General features: G+C 45.5%; 1 protein-coding gene across 1 annotated transcript in view; it reads left to right on the top strand.

Annotated features, from left to right (window-relative positions):
* ACVRL1 (activin A receptor like type 1) overlaps positions 1–23449 on the top strand; it is a 40590-nt gene that overhangs the window by 4610 nt on the left and 12531 nt on the right. The window contains exons 2-8 of the mRNA XM_081898904.1: positions 9569–9652; positions 10885–11106; positions 13309–13529; positions 14398–14497; positions 14869–15015; positions 16331–16606; positions 18094–18291. Of these exons, the coding sequence (XP_081755030.1) occupies positions 9574–9652; positions 10885–11106; positions 13309–13529; positions 14398–14497; positions 14869–15015; positions 16331–16606; positions 18094–18291 (1243 nt within the window). The 5' untranslated portion in view covers positions 9569–9573. The remainder of the gene's footprint in view (positions 1–9568; positions 9653–10884; positions 11107–13308; positions 13530–14397; positions 14498–14868; positions 15016–16330; positions 16607–18093; positions 18292–23449) is intronic.

Genomic DNA, 23449 nt, shown 5'->3' with positions numbered 1-23449 from the left:
TAGAAAAGCAGAACCTACAAATGCGTTTGAGGTTTCCAGCCACAGAATCATACTTGGCCTTTATAGAGGACTTTTCTTCTTATCATCTTCTCAGCAATCCTTACAAAGATTCTACAACGAGTATTAAACTTGTGACATATTACAGATAGAGATGGGGGCAGAAGCAGCCAGCCCAGCAACACGGGGGCAGGTCGGGGGCCACATTGCTGACTTGGCTTGCCAACACCGCACACCACTTCCGTTAATAAAATAATAATAATAATAATTTATTATTTATACCCCAGCCACTCTGGGCGGCTTCCAGTAGAATATTAAAATACTGTAATACATCAAACATTAAAAGCTTCCCTAAACAGGGCTGCCTTCATATGTCTTCTAAAAGTCTGGTAGTTGTTGTTCTCTTTGACATCTGGTGGGAGGGCGTTCCACAGGGAGGGTGCCACTACTGAGAAGGCCCTCTGCCTGGTTCCCTGTAACTTGGCTTCTCTCAGCAAGGGAACCACCAGAAGGAAATATACTCGGAGTTGAGTGAATTTCATGCTCTTTATTCAGCTCATAGTAGCAATGAATGAAACTTTCCCCAAAACGTCCAGCTATATACAGCATACACATTATTTACACAATGGGCCCCGTGTGATTAGCTAATTCCAGGCTGTTCCTATAGGCCAATCAGGTTGCAGATTCACCTTCTCCAGAAGTCTGATTGGCCTCTCCTGCATGCCAATCAGGTTGCTGATTCACTTCCACCTGGAGCTGGATTGGGTGGCTCCTGTGGACCAATCAGACTGCTGCATTCTGGATCCTATTGTTCTAGGATTCAGCTCAGTACATAACATGTAGTGTTCATTCTGATTTGTTTGTGGGGAGGTTATATGATGTTGTGTTGAGCACGTGTCATCCCACACTTTTTAGTGCCTTTTCCCATCACTTTCCTTATAGCAAAATCTGGGCATGGGTTTGGATATGTGCGGGGGTGGGGATTGATTTTTACACAAGAGTGCCAAGTCAACTTTCATTGTGCCGTCCGAATTATCCACTATGTGGCTGAATCCCAACAGCGACAAAGGTACAATTAGGAGGTCTTGTGAGTGTGGAAATTGGGATCCGTTCCCGTAAGCAAGCTGGCAAGCAGGAAATGTGGCTTACGAGGAAACCTGCCAAATTCTGCCTGTGGTGGAGCAACTGTGCAATTGCTTCACCATGCGGCCGGCTCACAAGCCTCAAACCGCAATGACCGCTGCAGTTTTTCTGGTGTGTGGCTTCAGTGCACCCTGAAGGAGACCACATCAGCACATGCCAAATGTTAGCACCCGTTCCATTCCGCAGCAGAATCCTGCACTGGCAGCAAGTTCCGACTTGTATAATCAGTTCCACTTCCTGCTCAGGTTCATGTCATTTTAGGGGTTTTTAAATGTCAAAAACGATGACAGTATGATGAGCCCTGCTGAATTGGAACAAGGGTCATTCTAGTCCAATATCGGGCGTCCCATGCAATGGCCAACCAGATATCTCTGGAAAGCTCACAGGCAGGGAATGAGGGCAATAATAGCCCACTCCTGCTATTGTTCCCAACATCTGGCCTTCAGAGGCACACTGAATTGGGGGGTTTCATTTACCTGTCAGGGACATGGGTGCATAGCTGTCAAGCGTCCCTTATTTGGTGGGAAAGTCCCTTATCCCAGTGCTGTGTCCCGCTGCTGTCCCTTATTGATGATGTCCCTTAAATTTCCTGGGTTTCCAAGGAACCAGCTCCTCTCACTCCCTGCCTGCCGGCCAGGGAGGAGGGAAGCTCCAACTGTGTTGCTTGGCTGCGTTGCTCACCCAATAAGACGTCTAAGAATGACTGTGGGGTGGAGCTTGCATGCCTTGTACTGATCAAGTCGGCCACGTTGCCTGGGGATTCTACTTTCCTCAGCGCTTCCCAGCGGAGAGGTGACAGTAGTTTTCCTTGAGGCTTCAGGCTTCACTAGACTGCTGGCTGGGCTTTCTGCCTTTGGCTCGGAGGGGCTCAGAAGTTGAACATACTTGTCTTCGGAAAATCCCTTATTTTGGCTGCTGATCCCTTATTTTCAAGGCTGCTAGTCCCTTATTTTCAAATCTGTAAGTTGACAGCTATGCATGGGTGGCGCTGTGGTCTAAACCACAGAGCCTAGGGCTTGTCAATCGGAAGGTTGGCGGTTCAAATCCCCGCGACGGGGTGAGCTCCTGTTGTTCGGTCCCAGCTCCTGCCCACCTAGCAGATCAAAAGTACGTCAAAGTGCAAGTAGATAAATAGGTACCGCTCTGGCGGGAAGGTAAACGGCGTTTCCGTGTGCTGCTCTGGTTCGCCAGAAGCGGCTTAGTCATGCTGGCCACATGACCCGGAAGCTGTCTGCAGACAAACGCCGGTGCCCTTGGCCTATAGAGCTAGATGGGCATGCAACCCCAGAGTCATCCACGAGTGGAGCTAATGGTCAGGGGTACCTTTACCTTTATTTACCTGTCATGACCAAGAAGAACCTTTGGTAGAGCTATACTCCATGCATTTGTGTAGTGACCAAAAATAGAGGTATTTGGTTCCCATTAGAATGCAATAGATGACTGGGATTATGAGATAGAGATAGATAGATAGATGATAGATATAGATAGATAGATGATAGATAGATAGATAGATAGATAGATAGATAGATAGATAGATAGATGATAGAGATGATAGATATAGATAGATGATAGATAGATAGATAGATAGATAGATAGATAGATAGATAGATAGATAGATAGATAGATAGATAGATGATAGATAGATAGATGATAGAGATAGATAGAGATAGATAGATAGATAGATAGATAGATAGATAGATAGATAGATAGAGATAGATAGATAGATAGATAGATAGATAGATAGATAGATAGATAGATAGATAGACAGATATAGATAGATAGATATAGATAGATGATAGATCGATAGATGATAGATAGATAGATAGATGATAGATAGATAGATAGATGATAGATAGATAGATAGATAGATAGATAGATAGATAGATAGATAGATAGATAGATAGATATAGATAGATGATAGATAGATGATAGGCGGTCCGCTCTCATCCGATTCCCCATAGAAAGCAGCGGGGCTCTGACATCTCCCTCTCCGCACACAGTGCGGAGACGGAGCTGTCATCCGCCGGCTCAGCGGGGATCAGCGGATTGATCATCGCTGAGCAGAGAACGGTCCGCAACGTTTTTGTTTGCCATTAAAGAAAAAAATATTAAACATTTTCTAATGGTGGTGTGCCTCATGATTTTTTTCATGAAACAAGTGTGCCTTTGCCCCAAAAAAGTTGAAAAACACTGCTCTAGCCAACCATTGAATTCAAAAATACATAGATGGGGGGGTGTAAAATGCACATATTAGTGAAAATAACATACACAAGTGCCTTTTACAGGAAGTTGCTTTCAAAAACCTGTGTATTAGTCAAAACTGCGTACAAATATGTGGTTATTCAGAGAAATTCACATTGAAATACTAAGAATTTTTCACCAGCAATTTTTATCTTTAAAATAAATCAGAAACTGCTGCAGGAAAGTGAGAGAATTGAATTTATGATTGGAAAAATGTGAAACTTAAAGACTCCAAATGGACAGATTCTTCATCCCTACCCATATGTTATTTGCCACAAACTTCGTGGCGGTGAGTTGCCTCTGTAGCTTCCTTTGGCTTTACAGAGGGCAAAACAGTATGCACGCAACTTTTCACCTTTCTCCTCCTCTGTACATGGGCTGTAAAAGAGATGCGGGTGGCGCTGTGGGTTAAACCACAGAGCCTAGGACTTGCCGATCAGAAGGTCGGCGGTTCGAATCCCCACAACGGGGTGAGCTCCCGTTGCTCTGTCCCAGCTCCTGCCAACCTAGCAGTTCGAAAGCACGCTAGTGCAAGTAGATCAGGCATGTCCAAAGTCCATTTCAGGGGCCTAGTCCGGCCTGCCAGTCAGTTTAATCCAGCCCCTGTGGCAGTTTATTTCTTGGGGTAAAAAACCTCCACAATTTCAACCCTAAAAAAAAGGATCAACAACTTTGGGGTAAAATCCTAAAAAAGCTCAACAACTTCAATCCTAAAAAAAGGATTTGGTGGGCCCTTTGGTTGGTCCTCACAGCCCTTCACTTCATCAAATCTTGCTCTCTTTGAAAAAAGTTTGGACACCACTGAAGTAGATAAATAGGTACCGCTGCGTCAGGAAGGTAAACGGCATTCCTGTGCGCTCTGGTTTCCATTATGGGGTAATGTTGTGCCAGAAGCGGTTTAGTCATGCCAGCTACATGACCCGGAAAGCTGTTTGTGGACAAACACCGGCTCCCTCGGCCTGAAAGCAAGATGAACACCACAACCCTATAGTCACCTTTGACTGGACTTAACTGTCCAGGGGTCCTTTACCTTTTTAAATGGGCTGCGATGGAGCCGATTTATAGAAATGCTCGATTTGACGATTCCCTGGCCTCATCCAAGAAGGATCTGGAGAGCAGTAGACACAAGAAGGCGCCTCTTTGGCGCATCCTCCAGAGACTTTGATGCAGACAGTGTCTATGAGAACTAGAGATCAGGCCAGTTGTGAAATGACGAGGTCACAAGGTTCCCTATTTCGGACAGAAAAATCTGGGATTCAGCAGCTGGAGCAAAGGCAATGCTGAAGTGTTGTAGCTGTCGGGCTGTCCAAGAGGATGAAAATGAGCAGAAATTGAGAACAGAGTGGGAGGAAAGATGATAGACAGAAAATGTCTCTATTGAGCATCCAGTCTGATTTGTCAGCGGGGCAGTTGTACGACAATGAGTATTTATCCTGATTTATGTTTACATACATTCCCATTAATCATTTGTTCCTCCCACACTTTCCAGGCCGCAAAAAGACCAATTCTCTTTTAAAGTGGATTTGTTGTGCTGCGGAACAGAGCCCTTTAATCCATAATTGCCTGTGCAAAGCTCTGGTATGCACCTGAATCTTGCAAAAAGAGTCACAGTCTGGAGGTACTCTTGAGCGATGGAGAAATGCATTCAAAGGTGTGGAATGAACTAATTGTTATGGAAGGCGTATAACTGTCCTGCTGCAAGAAGATCAAATGGATGCTCATGGTTGTATAACCAGTGCTATTTTTTAAAGAAAAAGAGGTGCCAGAACTCACCATGAATGCCTCCCTTGTCCTGTTATAACATACCCTCCAACATTTCTCTTATGAAAATATGGATGGCCTAAGGCAGGCATGAGGGACGCGGGTGGTGCTGTGGGTTAAACCACAGAACCTAGGACTTGCCGATCAGAAGGTCGGCGGTTCGAATCCCCACGACAGGGTGAGCTCCCGTTGCTCGGTCCCTGCTCCTGCCAACCTAGCAGTTCGAAAGCATGTCAAAGTGCAAGTAGATAAATAGGTATCACTCCGGCGGGAAGGTAAATGGCGTTTCCGTGCGCTGCTCTGGTTCGCCAGAAGTGGCTTAGTCATGCTGGCCACATGACCCGGAAGCTGTACGCCGGCTCCATTGGCCAATAAAGCGAGATGAGTGCCGTAACCCCAGAGTCGGTCATGACTGGACCTAATGGTCAGTGGTCCCTTTACCTTTACCTTTAAGGCAGGCAGCCCCTGTGACAGTTTATTTCCTGGGGTAAAATCCATAAAAATATCCACAACTACGACCCTAAAAGAAGGTCAGCAACCTCCATCCTAAAAAAAAGCTCAACAACTTTGTGGTTAAATCCCCCAAAACTCAACAACTTCAATCCTAAAAATAGGTCAACAACTTTGGTCGGCCCTCATGCATGTTCACTTCATCAAATTTGGCCCTCTTTGAAAAAAGTTTGGACACCCCTGGCCTAAGGAAAAGCGGGACATTCTGGGATCAAATCAGAAACCAGGGCTGCTTTTGTAAATCTGGGACTGTCCCTGGAAAATAGGGACACTTGGAAGGTCTGCTATAATGGCAATGGTGCCCACCTGAGAGGTGCCGGAACTGTGTTCCTGCAAGTTCTGGCTGAAAAAAGCCCTGTGTATAACCTCCATTCAAACAAACCTCAACACTGCATGCGGAGTTGGACAAACTAACAGGAAGGATCCAAAACCAGCGAGACCAGAAGTTTACAGAAGACTGGAGTAAATTTACGGACTATCTGAAAAGTATTTATGATGCTCAGATGACGTTTTTAGGTTTGCAAGAAGTTCTGTGAGGAGTAATATTAGAAATATTGGGAAAATGGAAAAAGAGAGATGACATGTTAAAAGATTTAATGGCAATATTAAGTTAAGAAAGGCATAAGAAGTGATTAAGACGGAGGATTATCAGAGGTGCTGATGGAAGTCCAAATAAGAATGTATCTGTGATAAACTGTGAGGTATGTTTTATAATTTTGTAAGCTAAAAACCAATAAAATATAAAAAACAACAACAAACAAACCACAACAAATGCTCAATCTAACCTCAGTATATGCTTTGGACAAGGTCATGCGCAGTAAACAGGTTGTCTGGAGGAGCCCAAAGACTGAAATGAGAGGGGGGGCGTTGTGCCAGAAAAGAGAGGGGAGGACCAGCTCTCGATACAGACTTCTGATTTGCAAGGAGCCAACATTCCCTCTGCACAGGATCTTGATCTTAGTCTTCCTTTCTGATATCACTATTTACAGGCCAATGTTCTCTGAGCTTTAGCCTCAACTTCCCCTCCACCGGCAAAAACAAAGCAAGCTGTTTCTGGGGGAGTTGCTATTCTTCCAAGGCTGGAGCCATGCAGCATATGCCTTTCTCTGATAGATCTTTGCAGACTGGTGGAACTCCCTTTGTTTGCATATCTCCCTTTCCACCCCCAAACATCAAGGACAGAATCTAAACAATCTTGATTCCTGTCCGGGCTGCAACGCCCTGGCTACACACTGGAATTCTTGAATAGCAGGAAGCTGAGTGGTGACTTGTTTATGCTAGGAATTTGTGGGCGACGCAGGACCAGAACGGTCTCAGACTCTCAGGACCCAAATTTTGCCTGTATTGACGAAGGGGAAGCTTGCAGGAATTGGAAGGGGCATGGGTGAGGTCAAGACTCCCATGGGTTTAGCTTGGCAAGAGTTTCTGTTTCACAAGGAAATGTACAAACAAGCAATCCAAAAAAACAAAACAGAAAAGCCCACCCAACCTCCTTCCCACTCCTGTCTCTTCAGTGGAGCAGCTGGAACATTTCTGGATTCCTGCAAAGAGTATTTTTATGTTAGTGATAAGCCTGCGACAAAACCCCTGAGTCCCTGAAATCAACAGCTGGCCTCAGTTCATGGAGACACAGAAGGGACAGATTGGAGCACAGCCAGGCAGCGTAGCACGAAAAAGAATCTAATCGCACAACAGTGCAGGATGAACTCAGCATCGTTTGAGGCCAGATCTTTCCAAGAAACAAAATTAGAAACTCTTCTCTCCTTTAAAAAGAACAAAAGTGGGCATAGTCGGCCAATTGGTGCCAAGGAAGGATAGAACTTTCTTTATGTATGCTACAACAGCAGCAAGAATACTTATTGCAAAGTATTGGAAGACACAAGATCTACCCACCCGGGAAGAGTGGCAGATGAAGGTGATGGACTATATGGAACTGGCAGAAATGACTGGCAGAATCCAAGACCAGGGAGAAGAGTTGGTGGAAGAGGACTGGAAGAAATTTAAAGACTATCTGCAGAAACATTGTAAAATTAATGAATGTTAAAATGATGTTGGATTGAAAATAAGTGGTTTTAACGACAAAATTAATAAGAAATGTAAAAATGAACAGATATTAGATGAAATTATAGAGTCATAAATGTTAAGAAATAGAGCGAAGGTAAAGGAAAGAGGGTAAGGATTTGCTGACTTGATTATGTAAATGGGAATACAAAAAGTGGAGGTGTGAGGAGGTCAAAGGAACAAGTTAAGGAGTTTAAAGTTATGAAAAATGGTATTGTTTTTTATTTGTTCTTACTTTTTCTTTGTTTTTTGTATGTAGTTTTTTTATTATTATTATCTTTGTAAGTTGTATTTCTTTATATATTCCTACTTTTTCTTTTTTTATGTATTTTCTTTTCTTTCTTTTTATGTGGTTTTGTACTGATGTTTTTGTAAAACTTAATAAATATTTTACAAAAATAAAATAAAAACAACAAAAGTGAAAACCAGTACAGTGGTACCTGGAGTCAAACGGAATCCGTTCTGGAAGTTCATTCAACTTCCAAAACCAAGGTGCAGCTTCCGATTGGCTACAGAAAGCTCCTGCAGCCAGTCAGAAGCCGTGGAAGCCCGGTTGGACGTTCGGGTTCCAAAGAACGTTCGCAAACCGGAACACCGGTTCGCGGCATTTGGGATCCAAAACGGTCGACTTGCAAGGTGTTTGGGATCCAAGGTATGACTGTATACCCACAATTGCAGCTCAGAACATGTGGTGGGCAGGTTTTCATAGTTCGCACAGCATCATCTCCAGATAGGGTTTTATCATGAAGAGTCAGTGAATAGAAGACAGTGGCTGCTCAAAAGCCTGCCTTCTCTTTGCAGACCCACCTGCAGAATAGCTCCCTGCCCAACACCTTTGTGCGAAACCTGAACAGCGAGAAGTGCTGTTCTCATTTGGACAAGACATCCTGTTCTATGAAAGGTGCCTTCTTGCCTCTGATAGTAACCTGATTCTGCTGATTAACTATGCTGGCATCCTCTTGTCCCCCACAGCACTGCAGCCTGCCTTCAGCCAGCCTGCCCAAGATGGATCCCAGTCTTCCTTTTTCCTTCTTCCCAGAACACTCACTAAAAACTCTCTTTTCCTGTCACCTCACACCCAGTTACCATGGCAACCTTCCAAACTCCCAGTCTTTGTTCACACCTCAGGGCAAGGGGGAAGGAGAGTTCTACTGCATTGCTAGTGTGGCTCTCAAAGGCCCTGTATTGTTTTCTTAATGGTCCTAGCTTGACCAGGTCATTTTGTATAGGCTTGCTCAGGAATTCCTCTGCACCTTGTCTTTCTCCTTTCATATCCTAAATAATCAAAATCCTACCATTTATTAATTTCTAGGATTTAAGGGGTACCACCCCCAAATCTATAAGTATGCAGTCGTACCTTGGAAGTCAAACAGAATCCGTTCCGGAAGTCCATTTGACTTCCAAAACATTTGGAAACCAAAGCGCAGCTTCTGATTGGCTGCAGGAAGCTCCGGAAGCTGCGGAAGCCCCATCAGACGTTTGGCTACCAAAAATAGTTCGCAAACCGGAACAGTCATTTCTGGGTTTGCGGCGTTCGGGAGCCAAAATGTTCGACTTGTAAGTCGTTTGGGATCCAAGGTACAACTGTATAACACTGGTCAGTGTTCCTCATCAGTTCAACAACACTCAACTTCACACACCAGGTCCTGAGAGATTAAGACTGTGGTCACCTCCCTTCCATTCAGTTCCATGCCCCAGATGTTCTAGGGCAGGCTCTTCTTGAATACATTTTAAAAATAGGTAGATGTATAAATCTCCATGTAGCATATCTTTGGTGAGACAAATGCTGTTATCCTGTGTGTCTGAAATGTTCTTCCAGGATCCCCTTCCTTAACTCATTCTGCCCTTTTTGTAGAGACAATGCGGCAAAGAGCTATCGCTGGCCTTTTCGTGGCCATCATGAGCCTGCCAAGAAACATCGAGGCGGACGGAGGAAAAGGTGAGTGGGAGACAGTTGTGTCAGGCAGAGTGGGGAGAGGCGGAGACTTTAGCACCGAACCCCCTTGCCAAAACAGCTGTTTGCCAAAGAGGCTGCTGTTCCTTAGAGACACTTAGCTTCAGAACCGGGCCCCACGGAGGCAGTGAGCCGTTAGCCTGAGTAGCTCCAGCTGCTAAGGATACTCCTCAAATCAGCATATTTTATATTCAAGATCCTGTCCTTATTATCAACAGAGATATGTTGGAGAGTATGTTATAGATGGTCTTGCAGTCTCACCTGGGGGAAAACTGATCACACCTAGACTTTCTGAGTTTTAGCAAGGCTGTTCTATCAAGTGTTTAGTCCTACTGTATGTACCACTTTGATTGTTCCTGCCTCCGGGACCTTTTAAACAGAATACTGAGCATATTGTGGCTGTAGTGTTCTTTGGTTGGGCTAGGAATATTCTGTATCAGTTTGTGATTTTTAAATTGAAAGACCATAAGTGTTTTAGCACAAATGTCTCCTAACAGATGCCTTTTTGAACTCATGTTTTCCTGTTGTACACATTCTTGCAAGCAACCTTCCCTATGTATTTCATATTCCATTTTTACTAATGTGTGTGCATTTTATGTGAGATGCAGGTGGCGCTGTGGGTTAAACCACAGAGCCTAGGACTTGCCGATCAGAAGGTCGCGGGTTAAAATCCCCACGATGGGGTGAGCTCCTGTTGCTTGGTCCCTGCTCCTGCCAACCTAGCAGTTCAAAAGCACATCAAAGTGCAAGTAGATAAATAGGTACCGCTCTGGCGGGAAGGTAAACGGCATTTCCGTGCGCTGCTCTGGTTCGCCAGAAGTGGCTTAGTCCTGCTGGCCACATGACCTGGAAGCTGTATGCCAGCTCCCTCAGCCAATAAAGCGAGATGAGCACCGCAACCCCAGAGTTGGTCACGACTGGACCTAATGGTCAGGGGTCCCTTTACCTTTACCTTTAGGCATTTTATGCACACTTTCCCTGAATTTTCACATTTTTGTACACGTAATTTGGCTGGGGAACGGCATCCCAAAATTCAGAGAAGTGTAGATTTCAAAGGCTAGCTGTCATTCAGTTCGCACATCTTGTTTTGGAAAATACAAATCAGGTAGGTTTGTGGCAAAATCTGAACCACGTTTCTCCATCATCCTTACTGGGCAGGGAAGAATCAAGGCTCAAGCATCAGAGGGAAACTCTGTCCTTCTTTTGTCTTCCTGCAGATCTGGTGAACTGTGTGTGCGAACATCCAAACTGTCTCAATAGTACTTGTACAGGGAAGCTGTGTTTTGTGAGCAAGCATCTGACCAAGGGGGTAATGATCCACAAGAAAGGATGCCTTCAATCCATGTCTGAGTTCTGCAGAGGCTCCCACACGACAAATACTGGCATAATATGTTGCTCAACCGACATGTGTAATTTGAATCGCACCATCCAGTTACCAGGTACAGCTATGCTTTCTTTTGCAGGGACCTAGCCTCGAGGATTATTACATAGCTGTTAACCGTCCCTTATTTGGCAGCAAAGTCCCTTATCCCAGTGCTGTGTCCCGCTGCCGTCCCCAATTGATGATGTCCCTTACATTTCCCGGGTTTCAAAGGAAGCAGCTCCTCTCCCTCCTCCCTGCCAGCCAGGGAGGAGGGAGGCTCCAACTGTGTTGCTTGGTTGCATTGCTCACCCAATAAGAACGACGGGGGGGTGGAGCTTGCATGCCTTGTGCCAATCAAATCGGCCGCGTTGCCTGGGGACTCGCCTTTGCTCAGCGCTTCCCAGCGGAGAGGTGACAGTGGTTTTCCTTGAGGCTTGAGGCTTCGCTTGACTGCTGGTTGGGCTTTCTGCCTTTGGCTCGGAGGGGCTCAGAAGTTGAACATACCTGTCTTCGGAAAATCCCTTATTTTGGCTCCTGATCCCTTATTTTCGAGGCTGCTGGTCCCTTATTTTCAAATCTGTAAGTTGACAGCTATGGATTATTCTTAGCTCCCATAGGTAGGAGATCCCACAGGTAGCAGCTGGATTGCAATTTGATTGGAGTGAATGTCTGTCGCCCATTGAAGGTGGGGAGCAGGAAAATAGTTTAAGTTTTTTTCCTAGAGGTAATTGTACTTCATGCAGCAGAACTTTACTGATACTGAAGGTAAATGAGCATAATGGTCACAAATCCAGTACATTCAGGTCCATAAAAATCCAGTTGCAGCAAAAAACAATAAAGCTTATAAATTGATAATAAGATTTAACCTTAACACTAAGCATACAGAACAGAACACCAGAACAAAGAGGTAGAAAGTGAATGAGACTCATGCTCTCCTGGTCTTACTATTATAGTCAGTACGACCTTGACAGAAACATAACAGAACCAATTTAAACCAGCTGTCTACAGATTCCCAGAGAAATAACCCCTCAGAAACCTTCTTCCTGTTTCTCTCACATAGAAATAAACCTTCTAGAACAGTCCTGAACTAATCAGAATAGGAAAGATCTCTACATATCAGATCAATACTTTCTGTACTAAGATGTAAGGAAGGGGACGGTACATTTTACCACATGTGGTGGGATTACAAGATTAATATTTATTTTTTTAAAAAAGGGAAATTATATACAGGGTGAGTCTTTTAAAAGATGCCCCATGGAACATGTGTACACTGTACACATGTTTAAATGTTTAAAATAACATTTGTTAAAAAACCGGAAGCTTTTTTGTTAGCTGTTTTAGGACAAGAATTGCCGAAAGAAAAATGGACATTATTTATGTATGCTACAACAGCAGCAAGAATTTTAATGGCACAAAACTAGAAGACCAGAAGGGACGCGGGTGGCGCTGTGGGTTAAACCACAGAGCCTAGGGCTTGCCAATCAGAAGGTCGGTGGTTTGAATCCCCGCGACGGCGTGAGCTCCCGTTGCTCGGTCCCTGCTCTTGCCAACGTAGCAATTCAAAAGCATGAAGTACAAGTAGATAAATAGGTACCGCTCCGGCAGGAAGGTAAACGGCGTTTCCATGCGCTGCTCTGGTTCACCAGAAGCGGCATAGTCATGCTGGCCACATGAACCGGAAACTGTACGCCATCTCCCTCAGCCAGTAAAGCGAGATGAGCGCCGCAACCCCAGATTCAGTCACGACTGGACCTAATGGTCAGGGGTCTCTTTACCTTTACCTTTAGAAGACCAGAGAAGTACCATCAAAAGAACAAGGGCAAGAAAATTGATGAACTATGCAGAGTTAGCAAAGTTAACGGACAAACTGCATGAAAAGGACAATAGTGATTTTGAAAAAGAATGGGAACCCTTTACAATATATTTGCAGAAACAACAACAAAAATGGACTCATTGGCAGGATTTAAATAAACATTTACCATTTTATTCATAGAGAACAAGAAGCATAACAATATGATAACACAGTATTATATACAAACAGCAGAATGTATCATTTGATGTAATAAACCAGAAATGGAAGTCAACAGGGGGGGGGGGATTGGAAAAAGAATATTTTTAGTGATATTGGATATTTGTTATGAGAAAAGAAAATCAATTTTAAAAATTATTTTAAAATAATACTTTCTGTACTAAGAAATGAAAAGTGACAATGCCAAGGGGACTCCTCACCATTAGAGAAGCGATAATAACCGAGTTAATTTCCTTTCTTTCCAACCAGGTGAAGAAAATCCGCCTGAAGAAGAGAGTCCTTCTCTTAAGAATCTTCTCCTGATGACCCTGGTTCCCCTCTTCGCTTTTTTGGTTCTTGCTGCGTTGGTGGGGCTGTCTGTATGGAAGGTGTTCCAGAGCCGGCAGAGACGGATACGGTTGAGGTCCGATGATCTGGAGGACATGGATTTCATACTGAAGGCATCCACACTTGGTGACAGTACCTTAAAAGTAAGTGTTATGTACTGAAGTTCTCACCCTGGGCCAGCAGGGGGATACTGTAGAAAGTTATGCAAATAAGGGATCAAAAGTGACGTTCAGTGATTGGATAGTTACAGAAAGTGGTTACTGTTGCATTGTAGTGGAGCTCTATATAAGCAGGCTGGCTGAGCCCTTCAGTTGAGTTCTGTCCTGGCCTGTGAATAAACAAGAGCTGTTTGAAGAATCGCTGTGTCGTCTGATATGTTCACCCACAACTTAACAGTACGTATAGTCATACCTCGAGTTACAGACGCTTCAGGTTACGTTTTTTCAGGTTACGGACACGTCAAAACCCAGAAGTACCAGAACGGGTTAACCTGAAGCATTATTTCAGAGTTAGCGGAGTCTGTAACCTGAAGCGTATGTAACCTGAGGTACCACTGTATACAATTCAGGTAGGTGATACTTAAGTTGCTAAAATATCTTACGTAGATTTGCATCTAAGGCTAACTAACATTCACACACCGAATGGTACTCTGGCTCTGAGACAGGCAGCAACAAACCTGCTGTTCTAACTGTTAGGACTGTTCAACTAACTGCCATAACTGCCACAGAGTGTGTGACGTCACAGAGTTCTACAGCGCCGGTTTTTGAAATCGGCGTTCTAGAGTAGAGCTTGTTTGGGACGAGAAAGGCAGATATTGAAAGCATTGAAATGATTCTCATTATTCTGATTCTGATTATTTGATTCTTTATGCAATTTCAGCCATAGATCTCAGGGTGGTTCTGTGACAAAGTGCATTGAATACGGCTTGGTAGATCCTTGTTAGCTGTTCCCTGAAGTGTGTCTCGCTTGCCGTTCCTCTGTGTGTCACTACTTTTTTCAAATTGCATTTAGAACCTGCTGAACGATGACTGCACCACCGGGAGTGGCTCTGGACTCCCCTTCCTCGTCCAAAGAACTGTGGCTCGACAGATCAGCCTGGTCGAATGTGTTGGTAAGCAGCAAGAAACCCGGTGTGCAAATTGTCACCAACCGAGAAATTCCTAACGCATGTGAAAACAAAATCATATTTTCCAGCTCAGCATTGTGTGGAATTGCCATCACAAATAGCAAGCCCAAGAAAGGTGATGTTGTTCACACAGATTGTGCATTCAGTCCTGTTTAGGGAAGTTTTTAAAGTTTAAAGTTTGATGTTTTATCGCTTTCTAATTATTATTATTATTCTGTTGGGAGCCACCCAGAGTGGCTGGGGAAACCCAGCCAGATGGGCAGGGTAAAAATAATATATATATGAATGAAGGATGATGAACCTAGATGGAGGTAAGCAAAACCATGTGTGAAAACTGTCACCCCCACCCCCAACAGGCAAAGGACGATATGGGGAGGTGTGGCGTGCTACGTGGCATGGGGAAAATGTGGCGGTCAAGATCTTCTCGTCCCGGGATGAGCAGTCGTGGTTCCGTGAGACAGAGATCTACAACACAGTGCTGCTGAGGCATGACAACATCTTAGGTGAGCAGAAATGGGGCAGTTTTTCCAGAAATGTCAGCACAGATAAATCAGAACTGCATTGTCATTGCTTTTATTGTTTTTAGCCAGAGCGCAGTTCTGACACCTTTTATTTTTAAAAAAGCACTAAATATATATACAGTGGAACCTTGGTTCTTGAATGCCTTGGTACTCGAACATTTCAGCTCCCGAACTCTGAAAACCCGGAAGTAAGTGTTTTGGCTTTTGAACATTTTTCAGAAGCCAAATGTCTGATGCAGCTGTCGGCTATTGTTTCCGGGGGCCCTGCGCCATTCTGAAGCTGCGCCTTGGTTTTCGAACGTTTCAGAAGTCAAATAGACTTCGGGAATGGATTACATTCAAGAACCAAGGTACCACTGTATATAAAGTCTTCAAAATTTACAATTTCTGAATTTTGCCATTCATTTCACTAACCAAGTAACGTGTACAGAAATGAATATACTAGGGCAAAGTGCATAAAAATGTGTGTGCTTGGGAAGATAACATACAGAAGTGCATTGTATTGTATATGAATGTGCTTTGCAGAATGTATATATTGGGCAAAATTGCCACAAAAAATCTGTCTATTAGGAGAAATAAGCCCTAAAATGCTGGTGAATTTTAATAGGTGCTTTTGAAAACAGAGGTCACAATCCATTACGGAAAGGTTGAAAACTCTAGATTGGAAAAATGAAGAACTGAGCAAAACCGAAACGGCAGTATTTGTCCGTCCCTACAGCACATCTCCTTTATTTTCTCCTCCTTCTACCTCTGTGCAGTCACAGATAGCAAACCTGGGAGATGCCTCTGTTTAGAATCGTGAAGAATGAGTTTGAGGCCTACTGCCAGTCATAGCAGAGAATTGGGGATAATGGGCTGTGCGTCTAACAGCATAGCATCTATTCTCAGTTCACCAATGCCCTCCTTCAGTTTTTACTCTTGTCTGCTCCTCTGCAATCCCTTCCTAGTTATCCTAGCTCAGGCATAGGCAAACTCGGCCCTCCAGATGTTTTAGGACTACAACTCCCATCATCCCTGACCACTGGTCCTGTTAGCTAGGGATGATGGGAGTTGTAGTCCCAAAACATCTGGAGGGCTGAATTTGCCTATGCCTGTCCTAGCTTCACCTTTTTCTGCTTCTCTCCCTTTCTCCTCCATCCTTCTTATTTCACCTCCCCCTCATTCTCACAACCCCCTCCTAACATTTCCTTAGGGCAAAACGGGCAGCCATTTTGCATTTCTTTCTCAAGCCCCTTGATCATTCATGCCCTTGTGTGGGGTCCACTCCTGACTTCTGCCCTCCTTCAACCGACCGCAGGATTCATTGCCTCCGACATGACCTCCAGGAACTCCAGCACCCAGCTGTGGCTGATCACCCACTACCATGAGCACGGCTCCCTCTACGACTACCTTCAGCACACGGCACTGGATGTGGAGAGCTGCCTGCTCTTCGCCAACTCCATCATCTGCGGCCTCCTCCATCTCCACGTGGAGATCTTTGGTACCCAGGGCAAGCCAGCCATTGCTCACCGGGACCTAAAGAGTAGGAACATCTTAGTCAAGAACAACAAGCAATGCTGCATTGCTGATCTGGGTAAGTAGACTTTAGGTGCTGAGGTGGGGCACTGGAAATGCTGGTCCGACCTCTGCTTAAGGAATTAGGAAGCTTTGGAGGGGAAGAAGAGAGTCATGGGGAAGTCTGACTCTCGCATCTTCCAAGTGATGAAAAAGAAAGGTAAAGGACCCCTGGACGGTTAAGTCCAGTCAAAGGCAACTATGGGGTTGTTGGCGGTCATCTCGTTTTCAGGCCAAGGGAGCCGGCGTTTGTCCACAGACAGTTTTCCGGGTCATGTGGCCAGCATGACTAAACCGCTTCTGGCACAACGGAAACCAGAGCGCATTGAAACGCTGTTTATCTTCCCACTGCCGTGGTACCTATTTATCTACTTGCACTGGTGTGCTTTCGAACTGCTAGGTGGGCAGGAGCTGGGACAGAGCAACGGGAGCTCAACCCATCACAGGGTTTCTAACCGCCGACCTTCTGATTGGCAAGCCCAAGATGCTCAGTGGTTTAGATCACAGCACCACCCGCGCCCCCTTTCCAAGTGATTACACACAAGTGGGCACACAGAAAGGCAGGCAGGTGGGCTGCTAGCCAGGGGCGGAGCTACGTGCCCCAGCACCATGGGATGGGGCTAGCTGCCAGCACGGCGAGTGGGGGGGCACTGTTTGCCACCTGCGCCAGTGTCGACCCTAGCGGCATGCCGCCCGTGCAGCGAGCATCCGGGGTGCTGCCCATGCCACAAGGCGATGTCACCTGCCATCATGGCTGATACCCGGTGTGCACCACAGACCCCCCACCCGCCTTCCTCCATCAGTGCTGCCAGCCACTCCAAGCCAGAATGGAGAGGTGTGGTTTTCGTGTAGGGATGTGAATAGTTGCTAGGTGAGGGTATATTTATTGGCTATTATCCTCGTGTTTGTGAGTCCAGTGGAGTGTGTCCCTTTGCAGCTTAAAAGGGAAGCTTAGATAGGCTAGTTTTAGCCTTTTAGCAATCCAGGGTGCTTTAAGGCAGACTGGATTCTCCTGCTATTCCCCCCCCCCTTTCCCCCTCCCTTAAAACAATAATCACACAAACAGTCTTGTAAAATGTGAAAATAACATTTACTCACTCAGAATACTTGTTGATGAGTAACAAATACAGTGGTACCTCGGGTTACATACGCTTCAGGTTACACACTCTGCTAACTCAGAAATAGTGCTTTAGGTTAAGAACTTTGCTTCAGGATAAGAACAGAAATCGGGCTCTGGCGGCGCGGCGGCAGCAGGAGGCCCCATTAGCTAAAGTGGTGCTTCAGGTTAAGAACTGTTTCAGGTTAAGAACAGACCTCTGGAACGAATTAAGTACTTAACCCGAGGTACCACTGTACAGCAGCTTTGTTCAGACAGACTTAAAACAGTAATTCAGTTACTAGCATATGCTTTAGTCTTAGCATAAGTTGGCAGGATGTTGTAACAGGTTCATCAGTTGCCATCATAGACCAGCATTCTTCTAACCATTGGCACTGTTTCTCCCTCAGGTCTGGCAGTCATGCATTCCCAGAGCAGCGACTACTTGGACATTGGCAACAACCCAAGGGTGGGCACAAAACGTTACATGGCGCCTGAAGTTTTAGATGAACAGATTCAAATGGACCGCTTTGAATCCTTCAAGCGGACCGACATTTGGGCATATGGCCTCGTCCTCTGGGAGATCGCCCGGAGAACTGTCGTTAACGGTAAGCGGACTATTAATTCAAGTTGTTTCGTCAATCCCACTCTTTTTACGGTGGCCATAAATGACTTCTTTCTGACTCCCTAGCCCAGAGATGGGAAACCTGTGGCTGTCCATATGTTGTTGGACTGCTGGCTCCTCAACCTTGTCCTAAGCCATAGCATGTGGCTTGTTTCCCAAGCTTTTCTCTAAAAACATCTTAAGCATTTTTAACCAGTTCATTAACCAAAAGGGCTCCCAGAGTGGCTTACATCAGATCAGCAAAAGCAGTAACAGTCCCTGCTGTCTTATTAGATCAGGGACTCAGCTATACAGCTGCAAATCAAACCTTTTAAGTGTGTTGTAAGGTGCATTATACAAATGTGACACTAGATGTCGATTGTGAGCTATGGCATAGTCAATATATTTTTCAAAGTGGTTTCTTTAAAAAGCATACTCTCAACGTTTTTTATATGTGTCTAGATTCCTCCCAGGACATCCAAAGCCCCATCTGGACTCCCCCCTCCAGCAAATACCTCTGGAACGTTCTGTCTCCATCCCACAGCAATTGACCATGTGCATTTTACTATTCTATGCAGTGCTTGGCTTCTGGTACGATGCCTCTCTCCTCAGTTGGAGGCAGCATGCCTCTGAACATCAGTGGCTGGGACTCGGAAGTGTGGAGAATGCTGTTGTGCTTAAATCCTGCTTGCAGGTTTCTCATAGGGGCACCCAGTTCGTGCGCTCTATGGGTCTTCATCTGTCCCTGGCCAGAGTCACGTGGAGTGCTGTGCGCCCGGCTTTGCAATCTCCAATGATCAGCTGAATGTTGGCATTTTGCAAGCTGTGCCTTTTCCTGCACGGTTTTATTTCAAACCATGCGGGCAAAAAAAACAGGTCCGTCCCCCACAAATCATGCTGGCATGTGATTGAAAGGTGGGTGGGTCAGGGAGATCAAGATCTGGCTCCCCTAGCCAGATCCAGTTTCCCGCCCCTGCTGTAACATCTCACACAGCCAGCCTGTCTAAATTGTCAATTTAGGATTGAAAATAGCAGCTGCAGCCAGAGAATGCAAAGGGGAAGACAGCCATACACCACGAACTCCCTTTGCGTTTGGCTCCCTGCACAGAAATAATCACTAATCAGGCTTGTTAATGCGAAGGCTTTCGGCTGGTCTAGTTGGATGGAAGCTTCTCTTTTATTTTCCTTTTCCACGCGAATGATTAGCTGTAAATTATAAACACTGTAATCTAGTGTCAGCACCAGGCTTACTGATTAAAGGGACCATTAGACTCAATCAGCACTTTGTTTGTTCAGCTCTGATTAGGAAACAAGCAGCATCCCTGCTCAGTCTGGCAATGGGCCACGTCCATGGAACTTCTGCTATCCCCCAGCCAATCCTGCAGGGGAATCGCAGCAAAGCCATTCTTCGTAAGGATGCAGAGGCCTCCGAGAAACGGTTTCTTGTCCTGCTTCTCCCCGTATGCATGCATATAGGAAAGGCCAGAACCTGATCTTCACTAGGCAGCTTTGCAGTGTGAAAGATGGTGCTGTGCTCATACCCTCCAATGTTTCTCCGAAGGAAATAGGGACATCCTGTCCAATACCCTCCAACATTTATCCAGCGAAAGTTTTGTTGTTTAGTCGTGTCCGACTCTTCATGACCCCCTGGACCAGAGCACGCCAGGCATTCCTGTCTTCCACTGCCTCCTGCAGTTTGGTCAAACTCATGCTGGTAGCTTTGAGAACACTATCCAACCATCTCGTCCTCCGTTGTCCCCTTCTCCTTGTGCCCTCCATCTTTCCCAACTTCAGGGTCTTTTCCAGGGAGTCTTCTCTTCTCATGAGGTGGCCAAAGTATTGGAGCCTCAGCTTCAGGATCTGTCCTTCCAGTGAGCACTCAGGGCTGATTTCCTTCAGAATGGGTAGGTTTGATCTTCTTGCAGTCCATGGGACTCTCAAGTGTCTCCTCCAGCACCAGAATTCAAAAGCATTAATTCTTCAGCGATCAGCATTTTTTATGGTCCAGCTCTCACTTCCATACATCACTACTGGGAAAACTGTAGCTTTAACTATACGGACTTTTGTCAGCAAGGTGATGTCTCTGCTTTTAACGTCCTAAGGAAAAGCGGGACATTCCAGGATCAAATCAGAAACCTGGATGGCTTCTGTAAATCCAGGACTGTGCCTGGAAAACAGGGACACTTGGAGGGTTTCCTGAATTTTGCAGTGCGTGCAGGTTCCCTGTAAATAATGGAGTGATGTAGACGGAGATCTGGTGCAGCTGCTATTTAGTCTTCATGCAGGGAAGAACAGAGTCAAAAAGGGAATGCCAAATGAGAGACAATGTGCTACTGGTGAGAGAGATGGGTTAGGACTGGGGAGACCTGAGTTCTGATCTCCCCCCCCCCCCCCCAGGCATGGAAGTTATTTTGGGCAGCTTCTAGGCTGGTTGTTTATTGAGCATTCTTCCAGATAGATTTGTGTGGTGGTTACACAACATTGTCAGCTAGGGGTTGTTGTTCTGCACTTTACAGCACAGTTTTCCATCATTTTTTGTATCTTAATTGCACTAGATGCTAGTGCTAGATAACAGCGAGATCTTGTACAACTCAGAACACCCATCTGGAAGCATTTTAGATGAGCCTGGGCCAATCATTTTTTCATAGCCTAACAGACTTCACAAGGTTGTTATGAGAATAAACTGTGGGTTGAGGGAGACCCATGTGCACTGCCCTGAGCTCTTTGGAGAAAGGAGCTACATTATTTATTATTAGTAATAATAAACCCATCCCAATCTCTTGCCCATAGAGAAGGTATTGGAGGCACAATCTGCCTGATACTAAGGTCCAGGATTCAGAACAATGCGTCCTGAAATCATGATGTTAAGTTGTTCCTGTGGCTTGGATACTTCTCAGTTTACAATGAGGTCAGCCAGGGTTCACCCTGACCTTTCCCTGTGGGGAATTTCTATTACAGGTGAAGCAGCAGTTTGCTAATGCTCAGCCCTACCTGCCCCCAGAAATGAGAGGCTGAAAAGAAAACACCTGTTAATTAAAAAGCAAAAAGAATCTCCTAGTCAAAGCACAGATTGGCCGGGCTAATCCTATATCTCTCTTTTGGAATAGGCACTGGCCATTAATAAGCCTATTATATTCACAGTGCACGACCTTAATTGGATGCCTGTTAACTGTTAAGTGCCTAATGTGGCTATATGCCTGCACACATATGCCAGCAGAAACACACACAATCTCTACCAAATGTGGAGTCCTATACAAAAAAATATAGAGAAATCGTTGCTTGCTTTGATTACTGTTTTGATGGGCCTGATCATCCACTGCATTGACAGTTCGTTTTTTAGTTATAACAAGGCACAGTGCGACATTTCGCTGGGCTTTGGGGCAATCAATATTTAAGAAACCCAGAAAACACCATGTCAGCGAGCCCCAAATGGTTAAAGTCTCCAGTGCTAAAGACATATGGAGCCAATTAGCATTGGAATGGATTAACAAACAAAAGACCAGCTGCCAGAGGTTCTAGGTGAGAGGAGATTTTGGCCACCAGGTGGTGCCAAAGGCACAAGGCTTTAGGAACAATGAACCTGGCCTCTTGCCATTTGGTTGGCAACCCCTTGAAAATAACTTGTCAGAGCTGGAGACTAGTTTGAGCTTTGGGGGGGGGCTGCACCCTGGTCAGCCTCGCAGGACCATTGGCCCAGGTGACACTTCCTGCTGAGTTCTGCAACCAAATCCTTTTTTGTTATGGGGTTTTGTAAGCTTAGAAAGAAAGGCGAGTCGTCTTCTTCTTTGGCGATTACTCGTAGCCAAGTAAGATTTTTCTTCCATAAATACGGTTTTATTAATGAGTCCGTAAGTAACTGTGGAGGGACGCGGGTGGCGCTGTGGGTAAATCCTCAGCGCCTAGGGCTTGCCGATCGCATGGTCAGCGGTTCGAATCCCCGCGGCGGGGTGCGCTCCCGTCTGCGGTCCCAGCTCCTGCCCACCTAGCAGTTCGAAAGCACCCCTAAAGTGCAAGTAGATAAATAGGTACCGCTTTCTAGCGGGAAGGTAAACAGCGTTTCCATGTGCTGCGCTGGTGCTGGCTTGCCAGAGCAGCTTCATCACGCTGGCCACGTGACCCGGAAGTGTCTGCGGACAGCGCTGGCCCCCGGCCTCTTAAGTGGGATGGGCGCACAACCCTAGAGTCAGACACGACTGGCCCGTACGGGCAGGGGTACCTTTACCTTTTACCTTTAAGTAACTGTGGAGGCCAATTCTGGATCTACATGTCCTTCCACAGTGGGGACATAGGTTTCTGGGCGGGAGTTGATCATGGTGAGGGTTTGCCAAGCGTGTCTTCCTCTTGCCACGTTTCTCCCTTTTGTCCTGGGTTCAAGCGTCTTCAAAGTCCATGACACCTTTGGAAAAGGCTGTTCTCCAACTGGAGCGTTCACAGGCCAGTGTTTCCCAGTTGTCGGTGTTTCTACTACATTTTTTAGATTTGCCTTGAGAGAGTCTTTAAACCTCTTTTGTTTACCACCAGCATTACGCTTTCCATATTTAAATTCAGAATAGAGTACCGTGGTACCTCGGGTTACATACGCTTCAGGTTACAGATGCTTCAGGTTACAGACTCCACTAACCCAGAAATAGTACCTCGGGTTAAGAGCTTTGCTTCAGGATGAGAACAGAAATCACGTGGCGGCAGCAGAAGGCCCCATTAGCTAAAGTGGTGCTTCAGGTTATGAACAGTTTCAGGTTAAGAACGGACCTCCAGAACGAATTAAGTTCTTAACCTAAGGTACCACTGTAGTTGTTTTGGGAGACGATAATCAGGCTTCTTCCACCCAAAGATATCTTGGGATATGTCAGTCTATAGCAGAGCTTTCCAAACTTTTCATGTTGGTGGTGACACACTTTTTTAGACATGCATCGTTTCGCAACGCAGTAATTCAGTTTTACTAGCAAAACGGACATTTAACCCTTTTTCAGCCCTGGGAGGAGTGCGGGGAGCATTCACAGGACACACCTACACTCTGTGGCCAACATACTAATGCAAGGGTCAGCAAAGTTTTTCAGCAGGGGGCCGGTCCACTGTAGGGGGCCGGAATATATTTGGGGGGGTGATGCAAGAGCACCACAAGCCCTGGTGACTGCTTACCTGTGTCTTGCGAGCGGTGGGGG

This window comes from Podarcis melisellensis, assembly GCF_964234715.1.
Source record: "Podarcis melisellensis genome assembly, chromosome: 2".
Classification (NCBI taxonomy): Eukaryota; Metazoa; Chordata; class Lepidosauria; order Squamata; family Lacertidae; genus Podarcis; species Podarcis melisellensis.
Note: the sequence above shows the minus strand (reverse complement) of the source record. Positions and strands in the feature narration are given on the sequence as shown.